Source organism: Pezoporus occidentalis, unplaced genomic scaffold (assembly GCF_034315485.1).
Source record: "Pezoporus occidentalis ecotype Australia unplaced genomic scaffold, CSIRO_AGI_Poc_V1 ctg302, whole genome shotgun sequence".
Lineage (NCBI taxonomy): Eukaryota > Metazoa > Chordata > Aves > Psittaciformes > Psittacidae > Pezoporus > Pezoporus occidentalis.
In genome coordinates, this window is record NW_026914964.1 from 334,016 (window position 1) to 348,036 (window position 14,021).

Consider the following 14,021-nt stretch of genomic DNA (forward strand, 5'->3'; position numbering starts at 1 on the left):
GCCAGCTACATCTCCTATTCCTTTGTTGCATCTATCATATACAAATAATGTGATAGATTTTCTTAGATTTAATTTTTATTTTCTTTGATTGTATTCTGTTATTTTTGTTGATGATGGGAAGGCATCAAATAGTTTATACTAGGGGTATCCACATAGAACAAAATCAGTATTTTGAAAAACACTTTTGTAATCAATGCTGGTAGCTTTATAAGAGGCAGATGGTTTATTGGTATGTAAGACCTCTGTTATTTTCCCTTGATCAGGTAGAAGATTTTACTTCCTCATTAATGGTGGTGTAAAGCAGAAACATAGTGAATGTGAGTATGAATAAAGATGGCAGTGTTTGCATCTTTTGTAATTTCAGTGCTGTTTTTCTTATGTGACAGATTCATTCCACAGTTAGGAGTATTTGTCAGTACTAATAATTAGAAATCAACTTACCCTGCCTGTGATACCAACTGATCAGAAAAAGGAAGTCATATATGAGTTGCAGTAGACAATCAATTATGTGGAACAAATATGACTGAGGTATAGTAGGACTGTACTTGCAGTATGTTGAATTATCACTAGCACTGGCTGAGATAGAACTATGTAAGTGGACAAATGGAAAAAATGCACTGTAAATTCATCCCATGTCTTACAATGAGAAACCAAATAAATCAATCAAATAGCTAGTTTGCTATGAAAAGTTTACTCAAACAGATACTTCTTTTTTTAATGATAGTGACCTTATTTGAATATTCTTCTATAGCAGGACTCCACTAACAGGTCAGAAATTTTATATGTGAACAGGAAACATAAAATGGAAGAGTGAAAGTAAGTCTACTTCAGATGCTTTTGAACGTAAAAGTTAAATATATCTATTCATACATTCAGTAAGCAAACACGAAAAGGATTGTATAACTTCCTGCTGTCCTTTCTCAGATGGCTTAGTATTTATTCACTGTGCTTTATATATCATACATTATTTATAAGATTGTAAGTTCTTGTCTTTCTTTTTATGTTACAGTTTGTTATGTAGCAGTTACAGCAAGTTAATTAAGTCTTGGGGGTTTTTTCTTTAAGAACTGGTAGTGCGATCTTCCACTCTCATGAGTCTTAGACAGTACTAAATTAATTAATAAAAGATAATTGCATTCCCCAAATGAAACATCACAGCAGTTTTCTCAGAGCACCATCTTTAGCTCCTGTAAATGTTCCAGATCAAGTTGCCAGAAAGTTGATTTCATTAGAAAACCAAAATAGCAACAATCAGGGAGAGCAAGAGGAGGGGCCTCACAGTTTGCAGATACCAAAAATACAGAGACTTGAACTAGCCAGAAAGACTTTTTTTTAAAGAAAGCAGCCACAGTTTTCTGAAGCACATATGCTTCTTTAATGCATAGCTTACATAGAAGTTGCCACATGTGGACTACGGAGCATTTTATAACAGATAAATTTATAATAATTTCTGATTTACTGAATTTCAGGGAAAGAAAGTGGGTTTAACTAGCAAGGACCAACTTCACAAGAAATCAGGACCTTGGCTTTCGGGCAAGTGCCCTTTCTGGAAGACCCAAAGTCTCTCCTAGGCAAATAATAGCATTGAATACTCTTTGATTTGCACATTAGCTTGTGCTAAGCCTGTATTTTAAGGAAATTCTCTAAATGAAAAGGTTAGGTTTGGATTTAGCGTTCCTGGAATCACATGTTGTCTTAATGCAATGTGCTATGAGATGGAGACCTGGAGTTCTGCACAGTTTGTCCATGAGGGGCTTTTATAGACCCCAGAAGTAGCATCAGGGAACAGATTAATCCCAAATGATTAAAATAATAATCATAATAAAATGTATATATATTGGTCTCCTGGAAGATTTAAGTTAGCCTTCTACAGAGCCTGTATTGGTTCTGTATCCAGCAATCTCCCAGGCTAATGGATGACTATGCGTTCTCTTTGTTTCAGAATTTTAGTGAGAACTTTAAAAGTGAGATTTTTAGAGGCAGGGCATTTGCTATTTTTTTAAATGTACATAAAAAAAGCATATAGATGTAGACAAAGTCTTCTATTTACTTCACCAATACTAACTCCAAATTAGGTCTGAAATACATGGAATTACATTAGTTTTGAGCAGCATTGCATAGGTACAACTTAAGGATAAACTGATTGTTAGAGGTAATTTAATCTATATCTTGATTATTGATGATGGCGGTAGAGAATACACCAGTCTAAATCTCAAATTTTATTATACAATTTAATTAAGATCATAGAATTAAAATGAAGTGACAGCAGGTTAGCAACCCTGAAATCTCATTTTTATGAAATTACTTTAAAGACCAGGAATGCACTTAAATCTGTTTCTGCATTTCTGAAATTGAAAACCTTAAATTACTTTTAATGTTTTATGTGGAAACTGTAGATAAATACTACTTGTAGCTTTAAAAGAGCCAGACCATGACATTATGGATGCCTTTTTTCAGTGTTCCAGGCTGAAGGACAATGGAAGCGAGAGTGCAGCCTCAAAAAAGGCATCTTGATCTATTTCTGGAGTGGGCCTGAAACGGGAAGAACTGAGAATGCCATAGCATCTCCTTGCTATCTTTTGTTGACCTCTTTCAGTTTCACTAGAGCTGATTTCAGAGAAGAGAAATCTGATAGTAAGTATTCAGCAGCCAAGTAAGTGCATGGTTCATGAGTGCTGAATTATCCACAGCTGCTTACCATTAATAGCTATGAGCCAGACGCAACAGGACTGGTGGGACAGTGAGCTGCCTGTCTCCACAACATAGGGAATGACCAGACTTAAAGTCATTATTTTCCTCAGTGGCATGGTATTTCGAAAGAATTTTGCATAGCTTAAGATAATTGTACGTGTCCATGTAACCAGCAAGAGATAGGAACAGCAGGTGAAACTATGGCACAGCAATGCTGAAAGGCATTGTTTTGAATCCTGCTTATGAAAGAAGAGTCACTGATGCTCTGCAGCAAAAACTACATCCAGTTTAACTGATGCTTATCACCTTGTGGACTAAATTTTCCATTCTGATTGGACAGTTTTGAGACATTTGAAAGGTTTTAGATTTTCTCTGATACATCCAACAGTATTGGCTCCAGTTTTTATTATTTGGTGATGAATCCAGCTCAGGATAGCAAGATGAAGATAGGTCAAGACTTGTTCTTGCCCATGTTATGTTGCTTGCTGAGGCTTCTTGTGAGTCTTTCATGTAAAGAATGCCCGTGTCCCTTCATTTTGACATATGCTTCAAAGGCACTGGGTTTCTTCCAGAACTATTTTGCGTAGTAATGAATGTTTTTGACAGTCTTGTCTGAGGTAGCCATTACTGAGATTTAGCACCATGTAAAACTCTTCACTGCTTTCAAAAGCTTTATTTCAGGTGTATAACAAATACTCAAAGTATAAGAGAGCCTCTGAAGCATAAATTCCATATGAGTTATAAAATACGAGTTACGAAGCTGGTTTTGAGCTTATTATCTTGTTGCTAATCCTCTGCTAATCCACTTATTTTTTTATTGTGTGGGTTTTTTTTCTTTAATACCACAGTGAACATTTGGTTTTTGACCAGAAGTGTCGCCTCACCAATACATCTTTTGCATGTTACTCCTATATTTCTACTTTGTAACTGAGGAAAACATTGACTCTGACTTGTAACCAAGGTAGTATTTTAAATGTACATGAACAGTAACTGAAACTAGGGCATGCAAACAGGTAATGTACCTGTGTCACGTTTTGCTGTAGATATTCAGGTGGCATAATTTTACATATATATATATAAATATATTGCCACAGATAAAAATGTGGTTTTAAGGGACATAGAAGAAAAAATATCATATTTTTAGGACGTTTCAGTGTTTAAAGAGGAATTTCACCCCTTATGTAGAAGGAAAAATGAATTGATGGTTAACAGCTATAGGCTGCATGTACTGCCTGTTTAGGTTTCTAGCCGATGTAATCAGGCTCCTTGTCTTCCTGCCTTGGACGCCACTGCAGCCCGCAGCGGGCTTTTTCCCGAGCCCGCCGCCGCCGCGGCCACAGGCAGCGGCAAACGTGTCTTTTGCGCTTCTCGCCAGGTTGCGGATGCGGCGGCTGCACCACGGTGGCGGTATCCGGTCCAGGGTGCGCGCCGCTCTTCGAGCTCTCCGCCCGCCCTGCGACCACGGCATCGTTGCCGCCAGTGCGCAGGCGCAGCCGGCGGGGCCGGGCGTGCGACGGACCGGGGCGGGCGGGTGGTGGGTGGGAAGAGACGGTGGCGCGCGGACAGGCTTAGACGTGGCAGTCGGGTTAGTGTCCCGAACTGAGTCGTGCGGGGGAGTTTCGTGTGGCTCTCAGGTAACAGTCCTAACAGTCATCCCGGTCTCGCGGCCCGCCCCCAGAGCTTGAGGGGACGCGCATCGTGTGTGCTCCTCCGGGTGCAGAGGGGGGGATCGGGCCGTGCCGGCGGCGCAGCGCTGGGGTGAGTGGCCGCGGGGACGATCGGGGGCACGCCATTCAGGGGGTGCGGGGGTGGTCCGTGCATCAGCAGCAGGAAAGTGGAGGAGCTGCACCCTACCTGAATAGAGCGGGGAGCCCGCGTGTGTGGGACACTGCCCCTGAAAGCCGGCTCGGCGGGCAGGTGTTCTGCGTGGAGCGGGGTGGTGTGACCGACCAGGTAGCGAGACCTGTTGTGATGCTATAGTGACTGAAAATTCTTGGTTAATGGGGACGGGAATGTTAGCTAAATGCAGGTTTTGCACTGAATTGGGGTAAATTTAAGCATGTGGCTTGACAGCTTATGCCAGAATGTGTTATTAAAAGATACACGAAATGTCATGTGTGTAGCTATATTACATTTTGTATGTATGTGTGTGTGTGTGTGTGTGTACGTAGGTGCACGCACCCCAAAGACTGCCAAATCGAGATTGCAGCATGCCTTGGGGAGGGACAGCACCTCTTCTTTGATGATACGCTACCAGGCGCAATTTCTCTTAAGAAATAAGAAGTTAATAGTTCTCCTTACGTTGGCCAAGTGCGTGATCCTCTGTTTTTGACTCTGTTGTATATATGTGTATAATGGAGTTTTCATCTTCATAGAGCTATCAGTGCAGTAGAACATTGCATAGGTATAGTAATCCTCTGAGACACAAAAAGATGACAACCGATTCTATAACAGGGGTAAATTAAATTGTGGAGAAGTGTGTGTGTTACTGTTGTTTCTCAGTCTGTAGGGCGCAAGGTAAACTAGTGTACAGAGAGAGGAAGAATAAGGTTTACATGTCCTTCTGTGTAGTGTGACTCTTGTAGTAAAAAAAAACAGGGAAAGGTCTGGGTTTAGCAGATCCTTTTATCTTTCTTACCCAGTTTACAGAGTGAATCTATAGGTCTCTTGTTAGAACCTGATAGCTAAAACAGTAGGTGATCAGTTTCAATTGATATTTTGGCAGCTGCCTGCAAACTATTTTTATTGTGTGTTGGTATATATACATATCTTGAGAAGGGATTAAATATGTTTAATGTTAAATAGAATTTGGAGCTATGTTAAATAACTTAAATAATTTTGCTTATGGTAGGAGTTCCTGTCTCGTCATCACAACCTCTGTGTGTTTATCCAGTCTGTGGGAAGTTTGACGTGGCAAGATTTTTTTTTTTTTTTTTTTTTGTGTGTGCGTGTGTGAGTAAGCAGTGGAGGAAGTCATTTTCCCTGAATGCTGTTGCAGCTAAAGGCGTCAGCTGTCACAGATGCCCCAAAGTGAAAATTTCTTCCGTTATATGGATATAATATGTATTTGTATCTTTGTAATTTTGTAGGTTATTTAGTGCTGACTTTCTGTCTTTTGGGACAACTGAAGTGCACACTGCCGCGTCTTTTCTGATGTGGCTGGAGGAAGGAAGAAAGAACAGCTGAAAGCATGAACCCTCTCTGTTTAAACATTATTTTTATTCTTCCAGTATTTGCCTCGTTAACCAAGAATGGTTTGAGACTTTCCTTTTACTTTTTTTTCCACCTGCACAACTATTACAGTTTTTTCTCTCATGGGCCTGGGGGAGGTGAATACCATTCAAATAAATTCAGTGATTTGTTTAAATTAATGCAGTATGTGGTAGTGCTGAGGAAGCTAAGCAAGCAAGCAAGTAAGCAAGCAAAACCACTCGTTTCCTCTGACTTCCAAGTCCCTTTCCCCCCCCCCCCATCAGATGTTTTTGTCTTTTTGTGTGTGTGAATACAGTTCACAGCCTTTTAAAACACTTGAAGAGTAATAGCTGATGTCACTTTCTCTTTTGCAGATTTTTAAAGAGGACCCAGTACTTGGAATGAGAATATTGTGATCATGAGTCAACAGGGTTATGTTGCAGCTCCTCCATATTCCCAATCCCAGACAGGAATAGGAGGCTTTTCTTCAGGTTTTGGACCACCTAGTTCTTCACTTCATTATGGGCATTATGGGGACCCTAACTCCTCCTGCTCAGCACCTCAACCAGGTATAAATTTGGCTTATGTGTGTTTTCGGAGTCTACTTTTCTATAGAGGCATTTTGCATCTCTTTTTCTTACTTGTGTGAACACAGAATGCTCAGTTTTACACTGCTGCTGCTGCAAGAGGGTCCTGCACTACCTTTATCTGTGGTGGTGTTGATGCCCAGATGTTGATGTAAGATGCATGGTAAAGTTCACAGCCTTCATGTCTGAATTTCGCTGACCAGGAAGCAATAAGCACCAACACTTAATCCTGTATTATGAGTAATACAGACTACAGACAAATACAAAACAAGTGATTTCTGGGAATAGAGAAACGTTTCTCAATTCATATGTGTTAATGGCAAGCAAGCTCTCAGAAATGGGTTGTATTCTTTACAAGAGACCTTTGTCCTACTTAATCCTTGAGCACAAACTTGCCTATGAGAGTGAGCTGATGTTCTCCTGCTTGAGCTTGCTTACTGACTGGTGTATTTGGATAATGCATGGTAAGCAGAGACCATTTGCTTTCTAACCATTTAGGAGACAGTTACTTTCTGTGAGGAAGAGCACACTGGGTACAAGCAAATTACAAGCAAGGGAAATATTTGCTTTATTTCTGCCAGCGTAATCATGCTACAGATAATGTTATTGACATCCAACAGATACATTGTCTTGTCTTGTTGGCTGTCCTTGTCTCTCCTTTGCTCTTCACTAATTTCAACTTGCAATATGTGGCTTCAGATCTTTCAGGAAATACATGACTATATGGTGGTGGAAGCTTAACAAAAATAATAATTTGAAAGTATGGAATTCAGTTCTTTGTTGCTGTCAGTCAGATATGCTGGTCCAATTTCAGTAAAGCATGCTAGACTAGTGAGTTGGGGCTGTATAAAATATCTAAAAAAGTAAGGTTTCCTCTTCCCTCTAAGTCTACTAATATACATAACCAATATAGGGAGGCAGGATAAGGGACCATCTCAATGTTTTGCCTGATGTCACAGGGGAGATTAGTTAAAATAGCAAAGTTGTCCAAAATATTTTCTAAGGCATCTGAAAACATGTATTTGTTAAATTTTTAATAACATTCAAGTAATAAGTTACATTAAAATTTATTTGAGATGGTGGAGTAGTGTAATGACACAAGTAAGTATCCAAGTGCATTGAGGTTTTTCGAATATTCTGTGGTATCCTCAATTTTTTTTTCTCATGAAAACAGAAAAAAGGAGGTTTATCCAGTTTCTTTAAAGCTTCTTATTAAAGACAGCAGGAGTTGTGCTGCCTTAATCCAACGCTGAATATAGTAAAAAGATAGAACTGCTTGTGGTAATTGGCTTATTAGAATACTTGGGAAAAATACCACTTTTGGTACCAAACAATTTTTTATGTTAATTTAAGGGAAAATATGTATAAAAGTACAGGTTGAAAAGCATGTTTATTCAGCACTGCTGTTTGCATAAGTAATAGTCTCTTCATAGTCACCTTGTAAAGATTGTTCCAAGTTTTCTTTCTGACCAGGGTTTCTGAAATCAAAGGAACCTCTTGATTCTATTTGTAAAGATAACAGTGACAGTGAATTACCTGTATCCCAAATTGAATGGGAGGGTCTGTTTGTTCTTTCTTGCTTCTTACTGTTCCTCTTGGGTCCTTTTGCTGAAAAATTACCAACTACTGTTTGCTTCCTTTTTACTATGGTCTTTTTCTTATCTGCTTCTCTAGCTGACCAGAAATCTGTCATTTGTTAACACAGAATCAGTGAGGTTGAAAGGGATCTCTGGAGGTCATCTGTAACAACACCCCTGCTAAATCAGTGCCACCTAGAGCTGGTATTGTTATTGTTAGAGCAGGGCCCTACACTTGTATTTGTTAGCTATCTTGTGCTTTCTTAAAGGGTTCATATGTAAAAGTACATCTTCTTTTGCAGGTGTGCCAAAATCAACTGTGCCTTTTGGATCCTCAGCTTCTATTGGGCCTCCACCACCTGGTATACATCAATTCAGCCAGATCAACTCTCAAAATGGGCCCAGTACACCAGGGCAACAGCCACATAGGTGACTTTCAAGAATTAATACATGAGATCTAAGCTATTTGACTACTGTTACCTCTCTTTGGCTGCTTCACTGACATTTAAGTTGGCATCCCTTTAATCTTCACTACAGTTCTAAACTGGATCTTCTAGTTTGGTTCTTTGTGTTAAACTGCCAGATCCTACAGTGTGATCTGTAGTCTCATTAACTTCCATTTGACAGAAGGCTCTTTATCATATATTGTTCGGGTTTTTTTAGTCTTCTTTCTTGATCTTAGACCCATTGCTTCAAAGCAATATCACAGTGGTTATGTTGCAGGTAGTTGTAAGTGGGTAAATATGCTTAGCTCTTGTATTTAATTCTCTCAAATATTAATTATTTTGCTCACCTCCCAGGAGTGGAAAAATCAGTTTGCGTACCTTCAGCAATTTTAGTTTTAGTGAACTTGACACCGGTTAACAACATTCTTATTTTAGTTAGTTGAAGTCTTAATCTGCTTTTGTGCTTTTTAGTTGTGTAATTATTACTGTTCAAAAAACCCATGTGTATTTTATTGGTTATCAAAATAGGAAATCCTGTTTGTTGGCTCTCTGTTATCACTGTGTAAAGGAGGACCCAAGGAGACTGATGATCAGTTGTGGAAGACAACGTACTGATGCATGGGGAAAAGTGGTTGGTGTCCTGAAGATGAAAAGACAAGGTGGCCAGAGTCAGAATGACATGACCAATCCAGCAAAATACTGATTCTTTTTCCTAGCTTCCAGTCAGTGCCCTGACATAGGCACACTACTGTTTTTCACCTAATCTTGTTTTATTCTCAAATTGCTGAAAGCTGCTGTTTTAGGCGAGGAAATTTCCACATCAAAATTTCAAGTGAATTCGAATTCTCTTGAAATGGATAGGCCCCTCCTCAGTTTTAGAAGTACTCCTAGGAAAAGCGGTGTGGATTTCCCCTGGGAGATAGCCTCAGTTCTTATTTTTCCAGAGCAATATAGTCTGGTATAAAATATTTTTATATGCCACATGTGAGTTACTACTTTCTTTTCTTCAATCTTTTTCTTGCATTCATGTTTTTCCATATCTGATAATTGTGAAGCAATTTTTCCCTACCTGCATCTTTTTTCTTCTACTAGAGGAAACAGTTTCTCACCTCATTTTCTTCTCTTCACAGATTTTTCTCCTAATCTTCTTACCCCTCCCTGGTAGGGAATCCTCTTTTATAAGCATGGAAAAGGGATGGAATAGCACGATATGTTCAGAAGCTTGTGTTTCTTAATCTTCAAGCTTTCATGTAGTTAATTACCACTGTCTCTTTGCCATAGCATGCTTGCTCTTCTTTGTTTCTAACAAGTATGCAAATAAACATGTACATCTCAGGTTTTTTTTTTTAAAACAAGTGTACAATTCTGTGTGCTTCATGACTATTTTAGTACAAGTTCTGAGCAGAATGTGAGCAAGCTCTCTTAAGGGTTTGGTTGTCCTAATTAGTTGTTTCAGCACCACCCTATGATTGGTTGATTTAATCTTTTGCATAACTGCAGTAATTTTTCCCCTTAGGTTTCAAGGCCCTCCACCTCCATGCAACTCAAGACTTTCTTATCCTCCCTACAGTCATCAGTCACAACCAGCCTACCCAAATACTACATCCACTTCATCTACAACGCAACTTGCTAACAAGCTCAACAGTATGCAGATAAATAGCTACGGTAATCAGTTTTATGTGATTTGATTGACTTTTTCCTATCATCTTATTCTTTTTTTTGTCCCAGTGTAGTTCAGTTTTTAATCTAAGTTTATTTGCCTTTATTTTGAGGTTAAAGCATCTCAAACCTAAGCCATTAGTAAAGATGGGATCATGTGATTCTTCCATGTAAATCACTTCCCACTACTAACACTCTGGTTATATCTGCTTTTCCTGAGTATTTCCTGATGAAATTTGCCATTTTATTTAAAAGGAGTGGAAATTATGGTGGTCAATATCTTTGTAGGATATGTGTGAAGGTGAACTTCTCAGTGCAGGCTGCACTGATAGAAGTTTGCTGTCCCTACCCTGGCTTTATGAGTTGGTGACTTGACTAGAATGAAACCTGTATAACTACCGTGGGTTTGACCTTCTGTTTGTATGATTGCTTGTGAAAACTTAGATGTTCTTCACCTTAGATTATTTTATACTCTGATTCACCTTGATGTACTGAACTGCATTTCACAATTAACTCAAACCTTTTTATACAGGATGAAGTGTGGTGCACCACCTCTAGAGCACTTCACATACAGCAATTCATATTATTTAGAGCAAAACACTTTTTTTTTTTCCTGCCTTCATTATATTGCCTTCAGCAATAACTATATAAAGTATAACATTCTTGCTCATCATGGAAGGCTGACATACCCTTCAGACCACTGAAGACAGATTCTTTACAACTTTGCTTCTGTGTTGGGTTTTGTTCTTCCGATTTTTCCTTAGCTGTAAGTCTGAGTTGGTCTAACTTGACAGAGTGCTGAAACTCACAGCTTGTAAAGCTACTGGACCAGCAAGTACCTGAGCTTGTTTTGCATGTGATTAATTTTTATTTTTTTTTTCAGTTAACATGTCTGACAGGAGATGCATTTCAATATTTGTATATTAATACATTGGTCCTTTTGCTCCAAGCCTAATTTTAGTTATTGTTTTAGCTTTCTTGAAAATTATGTTTCTGTAGGCTTTAAGGGGGAAATATGACTAAAACATGTAGGTTTCGTAAAGTAATAAGTATTTATAGATTGTAACTCTCAAAACATCCCCTCCCTCTGTACTTTCAGGGTCCTCAATTCTAATTGGAATCTGGATCTTATAACCAACAAACTATTCCTCACCAGTTGCACATGTTTCATTTTTAGCATCAAAAGCAGAGATGGTTGTAAACAAGATAAAAAGAATGGATTTATCTTCCATCAAACATGTCATGTTGAAATTCAAGTGGCAGACTAATAAAAACATGCCACATAAGAGAAATGTATTATTTTATTAAGCAAAAAGAATGTTGTTTTGAATTATGAAATTAAATATTATTTCAAAAGCAAATTGTGATTTATGTGTATTCTGATCAAGAATTGCCAGAGGCTGGCTTCCTTCCTCTTTCCCCATACACCCCAGCTGCAGGGTTTTATTGAAAATAGAGCCAAAAGAAATAAAATTGAATGTCTGAATCAGTTCAAAGTTCAATTACGAGGTCAGATTTGTTATGTGAACAGGGATTCAGAATCCCCATAATGCAGCATTGTCGGTGTGGGATACAGTACTGCTTAGATGTTGTAAATGTACTAAGAAAAACCAGAACATCTTCCACATAGAGTTGGTGGTAGGTTTTTGGTTCTGACTCAGCTGACATGGTTTTTTGTTCAGGTCCTGGCACTACTCCAAGCCTTCTCATGTCTTCTGGGCATCCAGCATCTTTTCAGGGTCCACAACTATCACCTTCACCAGCCCAACAGCAAGTCGCTTTACCGCCTGGATCACAGGTTCCTCCACCAGCAAATAATGGCCTTTGTGCTCAACCATTGGTGCCTCCTATAGCCAGACAAGGTGGAATCCCTGGGCCTGTCTTCCCCAGTCCGAACTTGCAGCAGCTTTCAGCACAGTCTTCAGGACCTGGATATCATCCTCAGCAATGTAAGGAAGGATGCTTATGTAATTGAAAACAAAATACACATGGAGTGTGTAATTGTAACCGTTCATGGTTGATGTTCTGCTGAATTGGAAAAATGAAAATTTAGTAACCTTATTGTAGTATGGAAAGATTGAAATTGTCAGTCAGTACATTCAAGGCAGACCATGCTTTTGCTCAAAAGTTTAGCACCCTGTTCAGACTGTAACAAGAAAAAGGAGATGAATTTGGACCAGGAACACAATTCTTTGGTTAAAGGCATAACATATTAAACAAAGGTGTTTTTCTTATACTTTGTAAAGATACAGGTTGCTCTCTTACAGTGGTCTGTCATAAGCAGCTTTGAAAAATGCCTTGCAGCAATTAAGAATTGTAACTGAATGCAGTTATTTCACCTAACATAGATAGGGAAAACAGTTATGTTGGCAACTAAAAAGCCAGCTAGCTACACCAGTTTGCACTGACTGATGTTAGGGGAGAGATTCTCACTAATGTAATGGTCGGCTTTGAGTAGCTGTAATAATCTCTACTAACTATCTTACTTGACATCTACCTGCAAACATTGGAACTGAAGTCTTACACTTGCCTTTAAAACACAGACTGTACATATGAGCTAAAGTGATCCTTATCTTTTACATGCTGAAAACACAAGGGAAGGAGAAGTTGCATTTAGCTGAGAATGAACTGTATAGCAAAATATGTTATTAAAAATTGATAATGCAACTTAAACACCTGGGTTGGGGCAATCCCAGGCACAGCTACAGGTTGGGTGGAGAAGAGATTCAGAGCAGCCCTGTGGATTAGGACTTGGGGGTGTTGGTTGATGAGAAACTTAACATGATCCAGCAGTGTGCACTCGCAGCCCAGAAAGCCAACCGTAACCTGGTCTGCATCAGAAGAAGCGTAACCAGCAGGTCAAAGGAGGTGGTCCTACACCTCTACTCTGCTCTCACAAGACTTCACTTGGAGTATTTTGTGCAGTTCTGGTGTCCTCAACATGAAAAGGACATGGAACTGTTGGAGCAACTCCAGAGGAGGCCACAGGGATGATCAGGGGCTGGAGTACCTCCTGTATGAAGACAGGCTGAGAAAGTTGGGGCTGTTCAGCCTGCAGAAGAGAAGGCTGCGTGAAGACCTCAGAACAGCCTTCCAGTATCTGAAGGGGACCTACAAGGGTGCTGGGGAGGGACTCTTCATTAGGGACTGTAGTGATGGGATAAGGGGTAACAGGTTAAAACTTAAACAGGGGAAGTTTAGGTTAGATATAAGGAAGAAGTTCTTTACTGTGAGGGTGGTGAGGCACTGGAATGGGTTGCCCAGGGAAGTTGTGAATGCTGCATCCCTGGTGGTGTTCAAGGCCAGGTTGGACAGAGCCTTGGGTGACGTGGTTTAGTGTGTGGTGTCCCTGCCCATGGCAGGGGGGTTGGAACTGGATGATCTTAAGGTCCTTTCCAACCCTAACTATTCTATGATTCTATGATAAATGAATTGTCGTTTGTAACTCTGCAGCAAACTATGGTCTTCAGATGGCAGGGTCTCAGCTGTCTTTTCCTGGTGCTTTTTCTGGGGGTCCAGCACAGCTCTCAGGCCCACAGCAGAAGAAGCTTGATCCTGACTCTATTCCCAGCCCAGTAAGTAATGTGGCACTGTTGTTTTTATGAAGGTAGATTTCGCTGCATTTAAGATAGAGGAATGACAATACTAATATTGTATTTGTTTTTGTTGGTGGGGTTTTGTTTGTTGTTTTTTTGGGGGGTTGAGGTTTTTGGTGTTTTTGGGGTGTTTTTTTGTGTTTTGTTTTGTTTGGGGTTTTTTTGAACCTAAAATTGCACTTACATGGCTTCGTTCACAAATGTGTTCTAATTTTTGCAAGTTCTTAATGATAATGCAGTTTTGTACTCTTTGCTGTCAGTTTTGGATGAATT

General features: G+C 39.5%; 1 protein-coding gene across 4 annotated transcripts in view; it reads left to right on the plus strand.

The window, feature by feature from the left end:
• The first annotated feature begins 2,612 nt into the window (after positions 1-2,612).
• The window catches only part of SEC24D (SEC24 homolog D, COPII coat complex component), a 56,323-nt gene continuing 44,914 nt past the window's right edge, over positions 2,613-14,021 (plus strand). For 2 of the 4 annotated variants that reach the window (XM_062627591.1, XM_062627593.1), the window contains exons 1-6: positions 4,311-4,449; positions 6,258-6,452; positions 8,350-8,476; positions 10,010-10,158; positions 11,835-12,101; positions 13,606-13,727. In XM_062627591.1, coding sequence (XP_062483575.1) covers positions 6,302-6,452; positions 8,350-8,476; positions 10,010-10,158; positions 11,835-12,101; positions 13,606-13,727 — 816 coding nt within the window. In that variant the 5' untranslated portion in view covers positions 4,311-4,449; positions 6,258-6,301. Of the gene's footprint in view, positions 2,635-4,310; positions 4,450-6,257; positions 6,453-8,349; positions 8,477-10,009; positions 10,159-11,834; positions 12,102-13,605; positions 13,728-14,021 lie in introns of those variants that run through there. The other 2 variants (XM_062627592.1, XM_062627595.1) reach the window with 2 other exon arrangements.